The sequence below is a fragment of the Microtus pennsylvanicus genome, chromosome 13 (genome assembly GCF_037038515.1).
Source record: "Microtus pennsylvanicus isolate mMicPen1 chromosome 13, mMicPen1.hap1, whole genome shotgun sequence".
NCBI lineage: Eukaryota > Metazoa > Chordata > Mammalia > Rodentia > Cricetidae > Microtus > Microtus pennsylvanicus.
In genome coordinates this window covers 72442682-72458474 of record NC_134591.1, presented here as the reverse complement: position 1 = coordinate 72458474, position 15793 = coordinate 72442682, and the positions used below count along the sequence as shown (strand labels likewise).

At 43.4% G+C, this 15793-nt stretch overlaps 1 protein-coding gene across 1 annotated transcript in view; it reads right to left on the bottom strand.

Annotated features, from left to right (window-relative positions):
• Positions 1-15793, bottom strand: part of Fbxo42 (F-box protein 42) — a 65143-nt gene that overhangs the window by 22749 nt on the left and 26601 nt on the right. Inside the window, exons 3-4 of the mRNA XM_075944699.1 lie at positions 13768-13884; positions 4513-4647 (exon numbers count right to left, since the gene is read on the bottom strand). Of these exons, the coding sequence (XP_075800814.1) occupies positions 4513-4647; positions 13768-13884 (252 nt within the window). The remainder of the gene's footprint in view (positions 1-4512; positions 4648-13767; positions 13885-15793) is intronic.

Genomic DNA, 15793 nt, shown 5'->3' with positions numbered 1-15793 from the left:
TAGGGACTAGCAAGATAATTGACTGGGATGACCTGGGTTCAAACCCTGGAACCTCCATGGAGAAAGGAGAACCAACTTAGAAACACTGGCCTCTAAGCTACATACACGTGCCACAGTGCATGAATGTATGCAAGTGCGCATGCACGCGCGCGCGTGCGCGCACACACACACACACACAAGTGTGGATTTTTAGTGAGGTATTGTTTTTAATTTGCTTATTTATTTTTTATTTATTTTGGTTTTGAGACAGGGTTTCTCTGTGTAGCTCTAGAGTCTATCCTGGAACTCACTCTGTAGATCAGGCTGGCCTCGAACTCACAGAGATCCCTTGCCTCTGCCTCTCAAGTGCTGGGATTAAAGGTGTGAACCATGACCACCCGCTATTATTTTTTTAAATTTATTTTTATTTTATGTGCATTAGTTTTTTGCCTTCATGCATGTCTGTGGGAGGGAGACAGATCCCTTGGAACTAGAGTTACAAATAGTTGTGAGCTGCTATGTGGGTGCTGGGAATTGAACCCAGGTCCTCTGGAAGAGCAGCAGCCAACGCTCTTAACCATTGTGCCAACTTGCCAGCTCCAAGTGTGGTTCTTTCTAAAGCAATCATTCCTCACATAAAATGCAGTCATCGTGTCACAGACATATGCCACTCAAATAACATTTTTTTAAAGAATCATTTATTATGCATCTAGGCCAGAAGAGGGCACCAGATCTCATTACAGAAGGTTGTGAACCACCATATGGTTGCTGGGAATTGAACTCAGGACTTCTAGAAGAACACTCAGTGCTCTTAACTGCTGAGCCATCTCTCCAGGCCCTCAAATAGCATTTTAAGATTCAGAAAGCTTATTAAAATAGCAATAATGAGTAAAAAGACACACTCAATATAAAGGTACTGGCAGAGATTGGGAGAGAGGAAGTCCCAGGGCACTATTCATTTGAAAAGTAGACTCCTGGAAGGGTAGTTCAACCTCATTTCCCAAGGGCTGGGAGACAGCTGGCTTTGAGCTCTGAAGGATGAAGCGGTCTCCTCTAGAATTCAGCTGACACCTATAAGTCAATACACGACCAATCATAGTGCTCATCTGCCTAGCAAGAGCAAGCAGCCCTTTTCACAACAGACTATGAACCACCAAGTCTTCAAATACACCAGTCTCATTCAAACCACCACACGGAGAAAGCATAAGTTAAAAGTGACTCAGGATAAGACCTGTATCTCCACAGTCAGAATCAGCTTTCTACAGTTCAGTGCATAAAAGAAGGGTTAACATCTTAGGTGGCACTGGAGATATATAAGACAACATACAAAATGAAGTTCATTGTGCCATGAACTGTTGTGAAGATATATTGCCGTGTTTGATGTAATAAAAAGCTGAACGCCAATAGCTAGGCAGTGGATATAGGTGGGATTTTCAGGGAAAGAAAAAGGAGAACTGAGGTGCACAGGTAACACAGAGAGGAAAAAGGAGGTGCAAGAGGGAAGAGAGGTAACACCACGTGATAGAATGGAGATTAATATATATGGGTTAATTTAAGTTATAATATCTAGTTAGGAACAAGGCTAAGCTATAGGCCAACCTTTCATAATTAATAAGAAGTCTCTATGTCATTATCTGGGAACTGGCTGGAGGGACAGAGAGACTCATTACAATAAACCATAGTGTTTGGAGGTTCCATAGACTCCTGAGAGTAAGCAGAGGCAGTGCTGGATGACCTGAGAGTGTTACTGCACAGGGAACCCAGGAGCAATGATGGTGTGGACTTAAACGCGGAGAATTCTGCTTATTTTCAGTGACACTGTGGGATCTTAAATCAAATAAAAAAGAATTATAACAGCACCTGAACTGGACTAAATGACTCAAAGTCAGAGGATGAAGGACTTTCAGCATAGAAGAAAACGCAAATGACATTTTGGCAATACGCGCATTTAAAGGTAGAATCGAGTTTTCTCATTCACAAACAAAACAAAACAAAAAAATAAAACAACGATATTAAGGGCTGGAGAAACGGCTCAATGGTTCAGAGCACTGGCAGCTCTTCCAGAAGACTGAGTATGAGTCCCAGCACCCATATGGCAGCTCACACCTGTCTAAAACTCCAGTTCCCCGAATCTGGCACCCTCACATAGATGTCTATGCAAACAAAACACCAATGCAAATGACATAAAAATAAGTGGGCTCCTACCAACACCTGGGGTTTGGACAAGGAAGAAGGAGGAAGGGAAGGGGAAGGAAGGGGAAGAAGAGGGGAGGGGAGGGGAAGGGAAGGGGAAGGGACTGGGACAATCGAGCCTGCTCTGAAGTGGCAGCTGGGCCCTATGCCAGGTACAGTGGCCACAGGGTACTGAAGCTGAAAAGGTGTTCTGCATTTAAAATTTTTGTCTATTTATTTGATGTACATGTGTATTTTATCTGCAATGTGTCTGATGCCTGTGCAAGGTGTTGGATCCTCTGGAATTGGACTTATAGACTGTTGTGATGGTTACCATGAGGGTGCTGGGAAAAGAACTTGGCTCCTTTGAAAGAGCAGCAAATGCTCTCAACCACTGAGCCTCAATGCTTTGTATTTTAGAATCTGTGACTCAAGGGCTGGAGAGATGGCTCGGCAGCTAAGAACATCTGTTGCTTTTGCAGAGGACTGGAGTTCAATTCCCAGTGTTCAGGTGATGACTGACAATCATTTGTAAGTTCAGTTCCAGTGGATCCAACAAGCACGCACATGGTTCACATACATGCATGCGGGCAAAACACATAAAGTATATGTTTTTTAAAAAAGAAGAATTTGTGACTCCACATATTTATTGAATAATACTTCACTAAATGAATAAGGAACAAGGGAACTAGGAAAGGAGACCTTCTCAAACATAAAATCCTGAGCCCTGAAACAGTACTAGCCTTCAAATTGTCTGTAAGAGGAAATTTAGCCATATTTTCAATATTTTTATATAGAGCTGCACAAACCCCACCCTCTCCCTCTCCAAGTACTCCAGTGACCCTGTCTACATGCTCCGGCTCTATTGGTTCACTGCAGGGAGCAGATCTCAGCCTCTGGGCACAACTTCATAGCAGTGGTTCTGTAAACACAGGGAACGTGAACTGGCTTCCCCAGCCTTTAAGGCAGGATCGCCCAGTCCACACCTTTGAGAGGTGCCATAACTCACAGTCACTGAGGACTGAGATCATGCCAGAAATGAAGCTCCTGCCTCCTCACCAGGGCCCTTTCTAAAAGACCCAGCTGACCCCAACCAGTATGGCATGGATGAAGTAAATGGAAAGAGCCCAAAGAAAAAAAAACCCAAGTCTCCTTGGTGTTGAGACTGAATTCCAACCTTGAAGAGCCAAATGAAGAGTGTTAGGGGAAAGCCTGCCAATGGATCTAGCAGAGCATTTTACACCCTCCCAGGGGGAGGGGGGCTCAATTTCTCCACGGCACCAGCAGCTCCAATCTTATGACTGACACTTCAAACTGATGGGAATCTCATGAGTACTAAAATAACTCTTTTTCAAAGGAAAGATTAAATCAAAAGGAGACAAGGAATCTGTTTTTCAGCGTAATTCTGCCACCTTGGGACGGGGAAGGAATGCACCTCCTATGGAATCTTCCCACACTCCTGAGTAACCAGCAGAGGCACGTCCCATACACTCCCGAATATCTGAGCTGGCAAGAACAAGTGTTATTCAAAGACCTCAGCCCTGGGACAATAGCTCCTGTCAGTCAACTACAGTTCTCATGTTGCTTTCTGTTCTTCGACTCATTCCAAACACAAATCACACCTGTGCAGGTACCTGAGAAAACCACACCAATGGATTCACACACTGGCACAGTGATTCTGGACAGGTACCAATAGTATTTTTATTTTTTTAATTTTGAGACAGGGTCTCTTTATGTAGTTCTGGTTGTCCTAGAACTCTCTATGTAGATCAGGCTGGCCTAACACTCACGGAGAACCATTTGCCTCTGCCTCCCAAGTGCTGGGATTAAAGATATACTCCACTAAACCCAGCCACAACTTTATTGTCAATGCAAAGACTTAGATGAGCATATGAGCCTGGGTATTTACACAGAAAATTTAATAAGGAACCTAATACACCAGTAACATATGCTTGAGTCCATGCCAAGAAGGCTTCTGTGAAGCCGGGCGGTGGTGGCGCACGCCTTTAATCCCAGCACTCGGGAGGCAGAGGCAGGCGGATCTCTGTGAGTTTAAGACTAACCTGGTCCGCTATGTTCAGAGAGTCCGGGAGACTTAATTGGGGGAGGGGGAGGGAAATGGGAGGCGGTGGCGGGGAAGAGACAGAAATCTTTAATAAATAAATAAATTTAAAAAAAAAAAAAAGACTAACCTGGTCTACAAGAGCTAGTTCCAGGACAGGCTCCAAAGCCACAGAGAAACCCTGTCTTTTTTTTTTTTTTTTTTTTTTTTTTGGAAACCCTGTCTTGAAAAACAAAACAAAACAAAAAAAAAAAAGAAGACTTCTGTGAGAAGGCAAAAAGCAGCAGTCCATCACTTACCTGAAGCCAATGGTCGAATCCACTCTTTGCTATTTAGGTCGAGCCTCCAGAGGTCGTTGAAGGCAGCATTGCAACTGCTCTGGGTACAGCCTCCAAAGACATACATAGACTGATTGGCATCATAATAGCATGCACCTACACGGACGGGGGCGGGGTGGAAGAAAGAAACAAGTGACTGCAGCTTAATTTAGAGGTATTTTCAATAACTTAAACCATTATTTTTCAAAACTCTAATATTCCACATGTTCAGCAACTCCTCTGTACCAGACATCAAATTCCGATCTCCACATATTGTCCTCAGATTGATCAATATCACATTATTCTTGCAAAGAAAGTCCAGAGAAAAGCTATGAGCATTTTTTAAAATTTATTTTGAAATTTTTTAAAGATCTATTTTTATTTTATGTTTATAGATGTCTTTCTTGCACGAAGGTAACGTGCGCCATGTATGTGCAGTGCTCATGGAGTTCAGAAGAGGATGCTAGATCCCCTGAACTGGAGTCACAGTTATTAGTTGCTGTGTAGATGCTGGGAACTGAATCCAAATCTTCTGGAAGAGCAGTCCATTGGTGCTCTTAACAGGCAAGCCATCTTTCCAGCTCTAAACATCATATTTCTGAGCACTAAGCAAACTAACGACATCACGGAACAAGATGGCAGAATTCCAGGAAGAGCAATATGCATTCAGATGGCAGCTGCTTGAGAGTAAAACTTCTTTGGATCCAGCTACATCACTATCTAAACTGCATCCTGTGTCCTAGAGCAAGGCAAAGCCAGCGTCCACAGATGTTCTTCCTCTGTCTTCCACTGACTTTGCTCTAAGTTTTGTATTTTCAAATGAAACCTAAAGCACAAGTATTTATATAAAACATGACAACTGTGGAAACATTCTAACCAGTGCCGTGAAAACCACACAGACACCAACATGACTAAAGCAAGGTAGGATTTCATGAAGTGAAAGTACAGCAAGGGAAACAGCAGCTCAAGCCCAAAGCAATCAAAGGGAAAAGCAGAAAGCTATTGGACTCGTAGGCATGCTGGTTGGTGTGGACTAAATCAGGGCAGTAGGAAATACTAGAAGAGAACCAAGGCCACGGTTAGCAATCAATTATATCACCGGAGCTTTTCCAAGAAACAGAGGCAAAGAAAAGGGCTAAACCCAGAAAAACCTATCCAAGTTCAGATGAGAGGTGGGAAAGCTGAACTCTGCCGGCATCTCCCTGAAGGCTCATCCAGCTGCTGTCCGTAGGAAAAATGAACACAAGCCCTGCAGCCTCATGTTTACCAGCTGGGCTTGGGAGAGACTGAGCAAAGCTTTGTGTCTACATCATGCCACACAGGTGAGTTACCCCTCATCTCTCATATGAAACCAATAGCCGGTGTCACATGAACTGAAGGACAGAGTAAAAAAAAAATGCATATTCTGCAACACTAGTGCTTAGCTGCAGGTGCAGTTCAATCTCACAAACCACTACTTTCAGGTCTCTTTTCAATTACAATGCCACTTAGTCAAGTCAGAAAAAGGGAACCGCTCCTCCACCGCACCCCAGCCTGTATCGGCTGCTAGTTACAGTTACAGCAGCAGTGTGCACTAGCTCTGGAAGTTACCAGTTCTCTTAACTCAGGGGGCTGTCAGGCAGGTAACTAGATGAATGAAGCTGTGTGCTTTAGTAGCTGCCCCAGTAATGACTGCAGATGTCACAGCAGTAACGATAAATGCAAGGCTGCCACAGACGGACTCGACCACTTGTCTGGCACTCATGGCAGGGATATACGGAGCTTTAAGGGTTATGGTCTGGTCTGGCTTTTTTTGAGACAGAGTCTATGTAGCCCTAGCTGTCTTGGAACTCACTCTGGAGACTAGGCTAGTCTAAGAGAATCGCCTGGCTCTGCTTCCTGAGTGCTGGGATTAAAGGTGCGTGCGACCACACCTGGCCTTTAAATGTTAACCTGTCTATGGACCCTTGTTTTTGGTTTAAAATAATTTTGAGTGGCTCAAGTAACAGCTCAGAAGTTAAAAGCCCTGACTGTTCTTCCAGAGGATTGCGATTCAACCCCATACCCACATAGAGGCTCCTAACATCCAAAATTCCAGGTCCAGGAATTTGACACTCTCTTATGACATTCGAGGGCACTGCATGCACATGGCCCAAAGACATACATGTAGGCAAAATATCCATACACATATAATAAAATAATTTAAAATTTTTTAAATAATAATTTTTTAAATTCTATCTAAATGAGTTACTTTGTCTTCACAACAAGAAAGTCTATTTTAAAGTAGAGTCTAGCATAGTCTAACAGCTCAAGTATCAGGCTAGTCAGCTGCCTGATGGTGGCGCACTAGTGCGATGGTGGCGCACGCCTTTAATCCCAGCACTCGGGAGGCAGAGGCAGGCGGATCTCTTGTGAGTTCGAGACCAGCCTGGTCCACAGAGCTAGTTCCAGGACAGGCTCCAAAGCCACAGAGAAACCCTGTCTCGAAAAACCAAAAAATAAAAAAATAAAAATAAAATAAGAGAAAGTAATAAAAACAAATAGAGTAAAAAGTAGAGTCTAGTAAAATCCCATTGCTCACATTTGCTAAGCACGGTAAATAACAAAGAACTAAGTTAAAGGGCATGAGAGGAATAAGGAAGATTCCTGGGGCTACATCTGGGTCTCTATTAAAGAAACTCACCAGCTTCAGGTTATCTTGCTCCCACAAAGACAGGGTCTCACTACATAGCCCAAGCTTGGCTTGAGCTTGTGATGATTCTCCTGCCACAGCCTCCTGAATATTAGGATTACAGGTATGGATTACAAACCTGGATTCCCTCAGACTTGGAATGAACTAGTAATTCCAATGATGGAGCAATCATGAAGAACTAGCAGTATTCTAGAGCTTTTGAAATATAATATTTAGGGCTGGAGAGATGGCTCAGAGGTTAAGAGCATTGCCTGCTCTTCCGAAGGTCCTGAGTTCAATTCCCAGCAACCACATGGTGGCTTACAACCATCTGTAATGGGGTCTGGTGCCCTCTTCTGGCCTTTGGGCATACACACAAACAGAATATTGTATACATAATAAATAAATATTAAAAAAAAGAAATATAATATTTATTACAATGATATTTAATAAAGCAAATCTGGGTTAGCAAAATGGCTCAGCTAGTAAAGATGCTTTCCAACAAGCCTGATGGCCTGGGAACCACATGGTAGTGCACATGCATGTGCATGCATGCACACACACTAAATAAATAATAGACGAGGCAAGTCCCTGATTTCCTACGAGGATAGTCAAGGCTAGTTTAAGTTGCCGGAGTCTATATACAAACTCATAGCAGCAGCTTCCTTCATGTAGCAAAAGAGCAGAGTGCCTTTATTTTTCAAAGAGTTAGCAAACATTCTTCTCCTCTATTTGGATTGAAAACTCAGCCAGTTGGGCCCCATGAGGTCCTTCTCATGTATTTTAATCCTATACTAAAATAGGGCAGGCTATATTTTCCTGTTTCTCTCTGAACAAAGAAAGGTTTTTGAAGCAGGAACATGGGGCCCAAAGCTAAGGTACTAAGAGTCAAGTGACACACAGCTGAGTTTCAGTGACCACTGGTCAAGTATTAGTGAAGCTGAGGTAAAGCAGAACAAGAACATATCACACTATTGGACACAGTGCATACAGTTTGAGACAACATGGTCTATAAAATGAATTCCAGGCCAGCTAGGGCTACATAGTGAGACTCTATCTCAAAACCCACAAAGAAAATAGGATACTATTTTCTAATATTTCTAAATATTCTAATAAACATCCCATTGAACTCTGCTTACAGCGTGTCTTTACTTGAGACATTGAAGTAGTGATAGTGGTGGGTGAGCAATCTCAGTCTCACACAACTGTTACTTGCCTTTTACTCAAGTTCTCCACCCGAATTCTGGACCTCTGGATGTCACCATACTTAGAGCTCACGGCAGTGTGAATACTGCACTGAGAAACGGAGAAGCTCTGTGCTCCAACCGTCAAATCTCCCAAGTAAGTTCATTTGTTCTGTGAACAGCTATGACAAAGAGACCTATCTCAAATTGTCGACAGTCTCTATTCAAAGACAAACCACACAGCCACAATCTAAGTATACACATGCAAGTCAACAGTTCTTTGCAGACCAGAAAAGACTCCTACTGAACTACAATCATCTCAAGAGCAAGAGCTTCAGGAATCTGGATTTCCACGGTACCTGGAACAATTCCCAAATGTTCCCTGAGTGAGCTGCGCGCTCTAGCTTTGCAAACTTTCAGATGTTAAACTGTCTTTTGTTTCCCTACTGTCACCAGGGAAAGGCCCTGAGGCATTTATCCCATGCAGAAAGAGACTATGCTGTTATGTGTCTCCCATCTACAAGCTGGGACATATTTGATAAGGTCTATAATTACATAACTCGGGACAGGCGAGGGTGGTGATCCAGCCTGGGCCTGCAGACTCCTGCAGGTGCCAGATCAGCAGTGTGTGGAACTACCTGACTATATGAGAAGTCGAAACACTTCAATGTTGGGGATTCTCTACAGTAATCTGACTAGGGTATCCTCCATTAACCAAGGCTGGCGTGAACAGACTTGCAGACATTCACTAAAGATTACAAAACTGGCCTTTTCATTTCACCTGTCTTTTCTGTACCAGGCTTTTTAACACAGGAAAGATCTTATACAGAACACGTATTTGTTGTGTCTATGGCTTTTTAATTTTTTAAAAATTAATCTTGTGTGTGTATGCATGCCAAGGCAGGTGTGTAGGAGCCAGAGAACTTGCAGGAGTTGGTTCTCTCTTCTGTGTGGGTCCTGGGAACTGAGCTGAGGTCTTCTGTCCTAGTGGTAGGTGCCTTTCCCTGCTAAGCCATCTCGCTGGCCCATATTTGTTGTGATTAGGCCTATACATCTCAACAAGTATTAAAATGTCTTCATACTAATGTATGATACTCCAACAGAACTGATGTTACAAAGGTTCTTCTAGTAGATTTGCTTAGGAGACATCAGGACACATAAAACAGAGCCGCCTCCTAAATACCCGAAAGCACAACTTTGGAGTCAGGATGTATTAACCAGCCATTAGGCTCACTCTTACAACAAAAGAAGCAACCCTGACTTACAATCGGCCATTAGGTCCTTCACCATATGAATTTGAGGGGGCAACACAGGTTCATAACCAATGTTAAGCCCTGGCCTGCCATATAGCCCCTCAGTTCTCTTTTTTTAAAAAAGCATAATTCTGCCAGGTGAGCAAGATGACCCTGGGTAACAACTATTTGAAAAATAGTAACACTGGTATACTAAAAAATAATTCTGGCAATACCTTTACTATGTAGATCTCCCATCTGCCTAAGTGACCAGACTTGCAGTCTCCTAACTCTATTTAAATTATTCAAAGTGTAACATGGGGCCGGAGAGAGGTTTACAGATGACAGTGTACGTGAGATGCATAAGCCTCAGGTGTGTGTAAGCTAGAGAAATCTATTCAGGGCTGGTTCTTCTTTGGGCATTAGCCAGAGTCTGCCATTCATTATACTAAAGAGCTTTTCCTTTATTTTTCTCTATGTGCATGGAGTGATTTCTCATCCCAAAGGCATAATTCTAGAGCTAGCTGTGAACTAGATGTAAAGGAGTTCAAGGGTATCTCCAATGTCACTCTCCTCAAGTACACAACCACCTGTAGAAGAGACAGCATACTCACATTCAACAGCCTAAACAATGTTTTGACAACTGATCTCGACTAATTTTTCAGCAACCTATAGCATCAACAGTATTTGCTATGTACCTCTTACAAGCAAACTGAGTAAGAAACCCAGGGAATTTGGCTTTGCTGCTGACAGAGCTTCACTGGCAGCGACAACGTAAAGAGGAAAGTGCAGGTGTCAGAAGGGCAGAGGGACGGTGCAGTCTCCCCAGCGGAGGGCTCAGGGTGGGGCGTGAACAGCATGGCTTTTTCTGTTTTTATAAGGAGCAGGGTCTAGCTTAGTTGCACCCAGCTTGAGATGGAGAGAAGGAAAGAAGACACTTAGAAATGTACAGGGGGCAGAGAGTACTCAGTTCATGTTTGCTTTGCTTGAGGCTTGGGGTTTAACCTCCAGCACAAGAGGAAAAACGAGGGCACTGAGATGTAGTATCAGATTATGGATTAAGAGTGACAGGAAAAAAGAAAAGGTTTGAGACAGAACAGAAACTTGGCTTTTTGTTTTCTTGTTTTACACAGAATCTCAGATAGTCCAGGCATACCCCAAACTCACTAAATAGCCAGGGCTGGGCCTTGAACTCCTGATCCTCCTGGCTCCACCACCAAAAGCTGGGACTGCAAGCATGTACCACCACAGCCAGCTTGGATCTTGAGGGCGGGAACTGAGGGTGAGTGCAATACCTCATTTAAGATGATGGTGACATTTGCTAAATTAAGGAAGGGAAAAAATTGGAAATAGGGGGCCACTGAGCTCTACTTTTAGCTAACTGAATATGAAACATCTAGTATTTCCATGGTAACAAGTGAAGAATCAAAAATGCAGATCTTGAATCTACATGAATTAGGGATATGAAAGAAAACTGAGGGATCAAGAATAGATACACAATAGAAAAAGGAAGGTGCCAAGGGGGGAAATTAAACCCTTAATTTTCTTTTAATTTTAAAATTACATTTATAGCCAGGCGGTGGTGGCGCACGCCTTTAATCCCAGCACTCGGGAGGCAGAGGCAGGCGGATCTCTGTGAGTTCGAGGCCAGCCTGGTCTACAAGAGCTAGTTCCAGGACAGGCTCCAAAACCACAGAGAAACCCTGTCTCGAAAAACCAAAAAAATAAAAAATAAAATAAAGTAAAATTACATTTATTAGCCAGGTGGTGGTGGCACATCCCAGCACTTGGGAGGCAGAAGAAGGCAGATATCTGTGTGTCCAAGGCCAGCCTGGTCTTCAGAATGAGTTCCAGGATAGCAAAGGCTACACAGAGAAATTTCCTGTCTCCAAAAAAAAAAGTTCTTTCTTTATTTCCTTCCTTATTTATTTACTCTGCGGCCTTAAATAAGAACATGTATGCCAAGGTGCATGTGTGGAGGTGAGAAAACAATTTTTGGGAATTAGTTCTCTCCATCTATAATCTGGGTTCTAGGGATCAAACCCAGGCTGTCAGGCTTGGTTGTAAGTACTTTTACCTGTTGAGCCTTCTTACCAGTCCTGGAATTCTTAGTTTTTAATCTATTTTGCAAGTTGCTCTTTTCTCTGTAATGGTCCTTTTCAGTTGTCAGTTAGCTGGGCAGTGTACAGGACACATGGAAAAAACAGACCAGAAGAAAAACGAAACAGGATTTTTTTCTTTCTTTCTTTCTTTCTTTTTTTTTTTTTACAAAATTACCCTGTGGCTTTTCCTGGATTTCAAGCAGCATGATGAGCCACCCTTGCCAGAGGCTCTTAGTAACAGGGCCTCTAATCTCCGGGGGGCTGCAAGGTCCAGCAGTGTGGGGGAGGGAAGCCTCCCCTTCAGAAGCCGAGGCCTCCAGTGCGCTGCTGTGGTGGCCCAGCTGACTGACCATCCGGACTCACTCCTCCCTCACTGTGGGGCAGTCTCAGGGCTGGGGCAGAGCTCAGCAGGAAAGAGCTTGCCCTCAGCAAGAAGCCCTGACATCAATCCCCAGCCTTGCAAAATCCAGAGCAACAGTCTTCAGAAGCCCTGTCAGCACCTCTTCCTCTATCTGTAACACACACTGAAACAAATACGGACCCTGACAGAATACCATCCAGTCTACCCATTCTGAATCATGGTCTGCAAACTCCATAAACAGTTGAGAACATTTCAAAACTCTTTCAATAACAGCAGAAATGATGATAGCACTTGCTTTCTGCTTCTAAGACAGGGTTCTGCTAAACAGTCCAGCTAGTCCTGAAACTCTCCTGTCCCTGCTGTCCTGATAGGCATGCACGCCACTTCTCTCTGTGCTGGCAGTAGCACAAACACCTCAGGAGCACTGGGGTAGACTGCTGTTTCAGCATGGATCAAGGCAGTACCACTAAACTATTCTCTTTTCTCTCATTATATTTATTGATTGTTCACTTGGGGAAGGGACCGTGCCACAGCGTGAATGTGGAGGTCAGAGGACAACTCACAGTTAAAGGATAACCAGCAGGAGCCGGTTCTCCTCCACCATGTGGGTCCTAGAGATGGGACGCATGTAACAGCTTGACAGTGGGCTCCTGTACCCACTGAGCCAACTCACCTGTCCTCAACTACTTTTGTAACCAGGGTCTTCCATGGTCACACACTCACAGTTTTGACTTCAGTGAGTCCCACAGGTCTCAAAGATGTCCTTCTTCGAACAGGATAGGGCAGCACAAGTATAAAACCAGCTTTTTGAGAGTGGCACACAACACTTTACCTGCCTCCCTGGTCTGTTTTCATCTAGCCTCAAAGCAAGAAATGAATCATAACTATTTCTGAACCTCACCAGACATAAGTATAGCAATCTGGGGTAAGTAGCACTGAAGGATCTTCACCTCCTGGTGTTATACCCCTACCGTCCTTGTGTGGTCAATGGAACAGAAAGGAAGAGATGTACTCACTTCAGATGGTGAAGAGATAGCCTGGCTTCCTTCCATCTTGGGTACCTGCTCTACAGTACGCAGCTGACTGTGCCTCGCTCTAGCTAGAGGTCCATGCAATAAGACACTGAGGCCTCCTTTGAAGAGGTAGCCCAGTCCCAAGTAAAGCTTCAGGACAGGGAATCTCTGGATAGCAATGATGGCCACTCTACGAAACATTCCTAAACCAGAACTCAGTACACCATCTCCAAGTCCCACACCTTCAAGAACAGGTTAAGAAATACTGTTTTAAGCTGCTCAGTTCTGGAATCACTTTTTTTTATGACACAGGTAATAACTACATGCTCCTTCCTACCAAAAGCTCAAAATATAACCAGGTATGGAGGCACATGCCTGAAATCCTCTCCTTCAGGAGGCTGGGGTTGGTGGAGAATCGAATGAAGAACAATATAAAATTAATAAGCCCCAGCAATTCATTTGTTGAGGTGTCAGGGATTGAACCCTGGGCCTAGGTGGGCAAGCATTCTGCCACTGAGTTAGTTACATGTCAGCCTTCACAACATGTTTAGACTCACTTTTTCCTAACTCTGTTAGAAACTCTCATTTTACATTCTCTTAATTAAAATGCCAAACAAAATGCACGCCTGCAAAACAGTGTCTAGAAACACAATCACGGGCAGTGTGGGACCTGCTTTCCCAATGTGGATACTCACTGTGGGAGAAGCGCTGCGTGATGGGGGTTCCAGGATAAGGGTAAGTCCTGCTCTCCCACTGAATGTTTCCTTCCTGGACAGCCTTCATAAAACCATGGTAACACTGGTGGGCTACACCTAAAGATGAACAAAGTCAAAGGCGTCAGCTTGGATACCTAATGTGTGTGTGTGTGTGTGTGTGTGTGTGTGTGTGTGTGTGTGTGTGTGTGTAGAGGGATCATTAAAATTGTGTCTTTTAACTACTTTATCACTTGTATAGGCCAAAATGTTTTGAGGAAGTCCAAATTCTCTCATTTTCATTCAAAGAAAAATGGAATCAAGGAATGTCAAAATTGAAAGAACTACATTTTACCAAGGTACAGGAGATTCAGAGATGTGTGCAAAGTTATTAAATCAGCTCATATGATAACCCTTGTCCATTCTCAGTTATATCCCGTAGCAATAAAGATAATTGGTAGCATTTACTACAAAGCAAAGGGGTGGGAGTAATTTATCTTTGTGAAGGAATGCGATGAAGCAGTATCTGTAATGTACCCGCTGCTCAAAAAGCTCTGCCGTTAGCAGGAATCCTCCAGCTTAAGAAAAACGTAGAAGGAGATTATTATATAATAGATTACGAAGTGTTGAGTGTGTGTCTGAGGACTGTGTCTTAAAAGGTAAGAGCTTGGGTGGGCTGGAGTGATGGCTTAGCGGTTAAGAGCACTTGGTTGCTCTTCTAGAGGACCCACGTTCACGTCTGAGCACCTACATAGAGACTCAGCTCCAACGTATGCTTTTGGCCTCAGTGGACAGCAGGCGTACATGTGTTACACAGACATACATGCAGGCAAAACGACCATACATATGAAATAAAAATATATAGTTAAAAATTAGGAGCTTAGGGTTGGAGAGTTGGTGCAGCGGTTAAGAGCACTTACTGTCCTTGCAGAAGACCCAGGCTCACTTTCCAACATGCTGGGTGGCTCAAAACTGCCTGTAACTCCAGTTGCAGAGGATCCAATGCCCTCTGCTGGCCTCCAAAGGCACCTACACACACATGGTGCACATACATACACCCAATTTACACACACATACATATAAAATTAATAAATAACTTTATAAAGTTATGAGTTTTCCAGGCATAGTGGTACTATACCTTTAGTTCAGCATTTAGAAGGGCAGAGGCAGGTGAATTACTGTGAGTTAGAGGCCAGCCACATTACATGGTGAGACCCTAAACAGGTTGAGAGCTTTACTCCAAAGGTAAATATATGACATTATATACTTGTCTAAATTTATAATATGGACACCACCAAGATTGAACTCTGAAATAAATGATGGTCTCTGGGTGGTGGTGATCTTCCAATACAAGATTCTTCAGCTGCAACAAGGTACCACTGCCGTGGGCAGTGTTAACAAGAATGGAGGCTATCAGTGAACAGGGGAATAGGCAGAAAGCAAATTCTGTTCCTTCCACTAGTGACAGTGAATCTAAAATTCCTCTTAAAGCAGAGCATTAGGCCAAGCTGAGATGTAGGATGATAAGGCCAAGTCTAGCCTGAACCATACACAAGGAAACCTTGTGTCAAAAAGTATATGTGTTAGTGGATTTTAAAAAGTAAAAGCTTCATGCTTGTGGAACAATCTAGTTTTTAATGCATCATTCTAATAACTAATTTCATTAAAGTCCTATTTTGTTTGTTTTTGGTTTTTTGTGTGCATGTGGTGCTTGGCAAAGTCAGAGACTGGTCAGATGCTGTGGAGCTGGAGCGTCACATGATTGTGAACCATCAAGAGGGTGATGAAATCCTACTTGGTCCTCTTGCAAGATCAGCAAACACTGTGCTTTAGAAGCAGATGGTTGCCAGGTAGTGGTGGCGCACACCTTTAATCTCAGCACGCAGAAGGCAGAGGTAGAGTTTGAGGCCAGCCTGGTCTAGAGAATGAGTTCTAGGATAGCCAGGGCTACACAGAAGAAATCTAACTTGAAAAACCAAAAGGAAAAAAATGTATTGTGTAGTGAGTATGGAGCTCTGGGGAAAGTTGA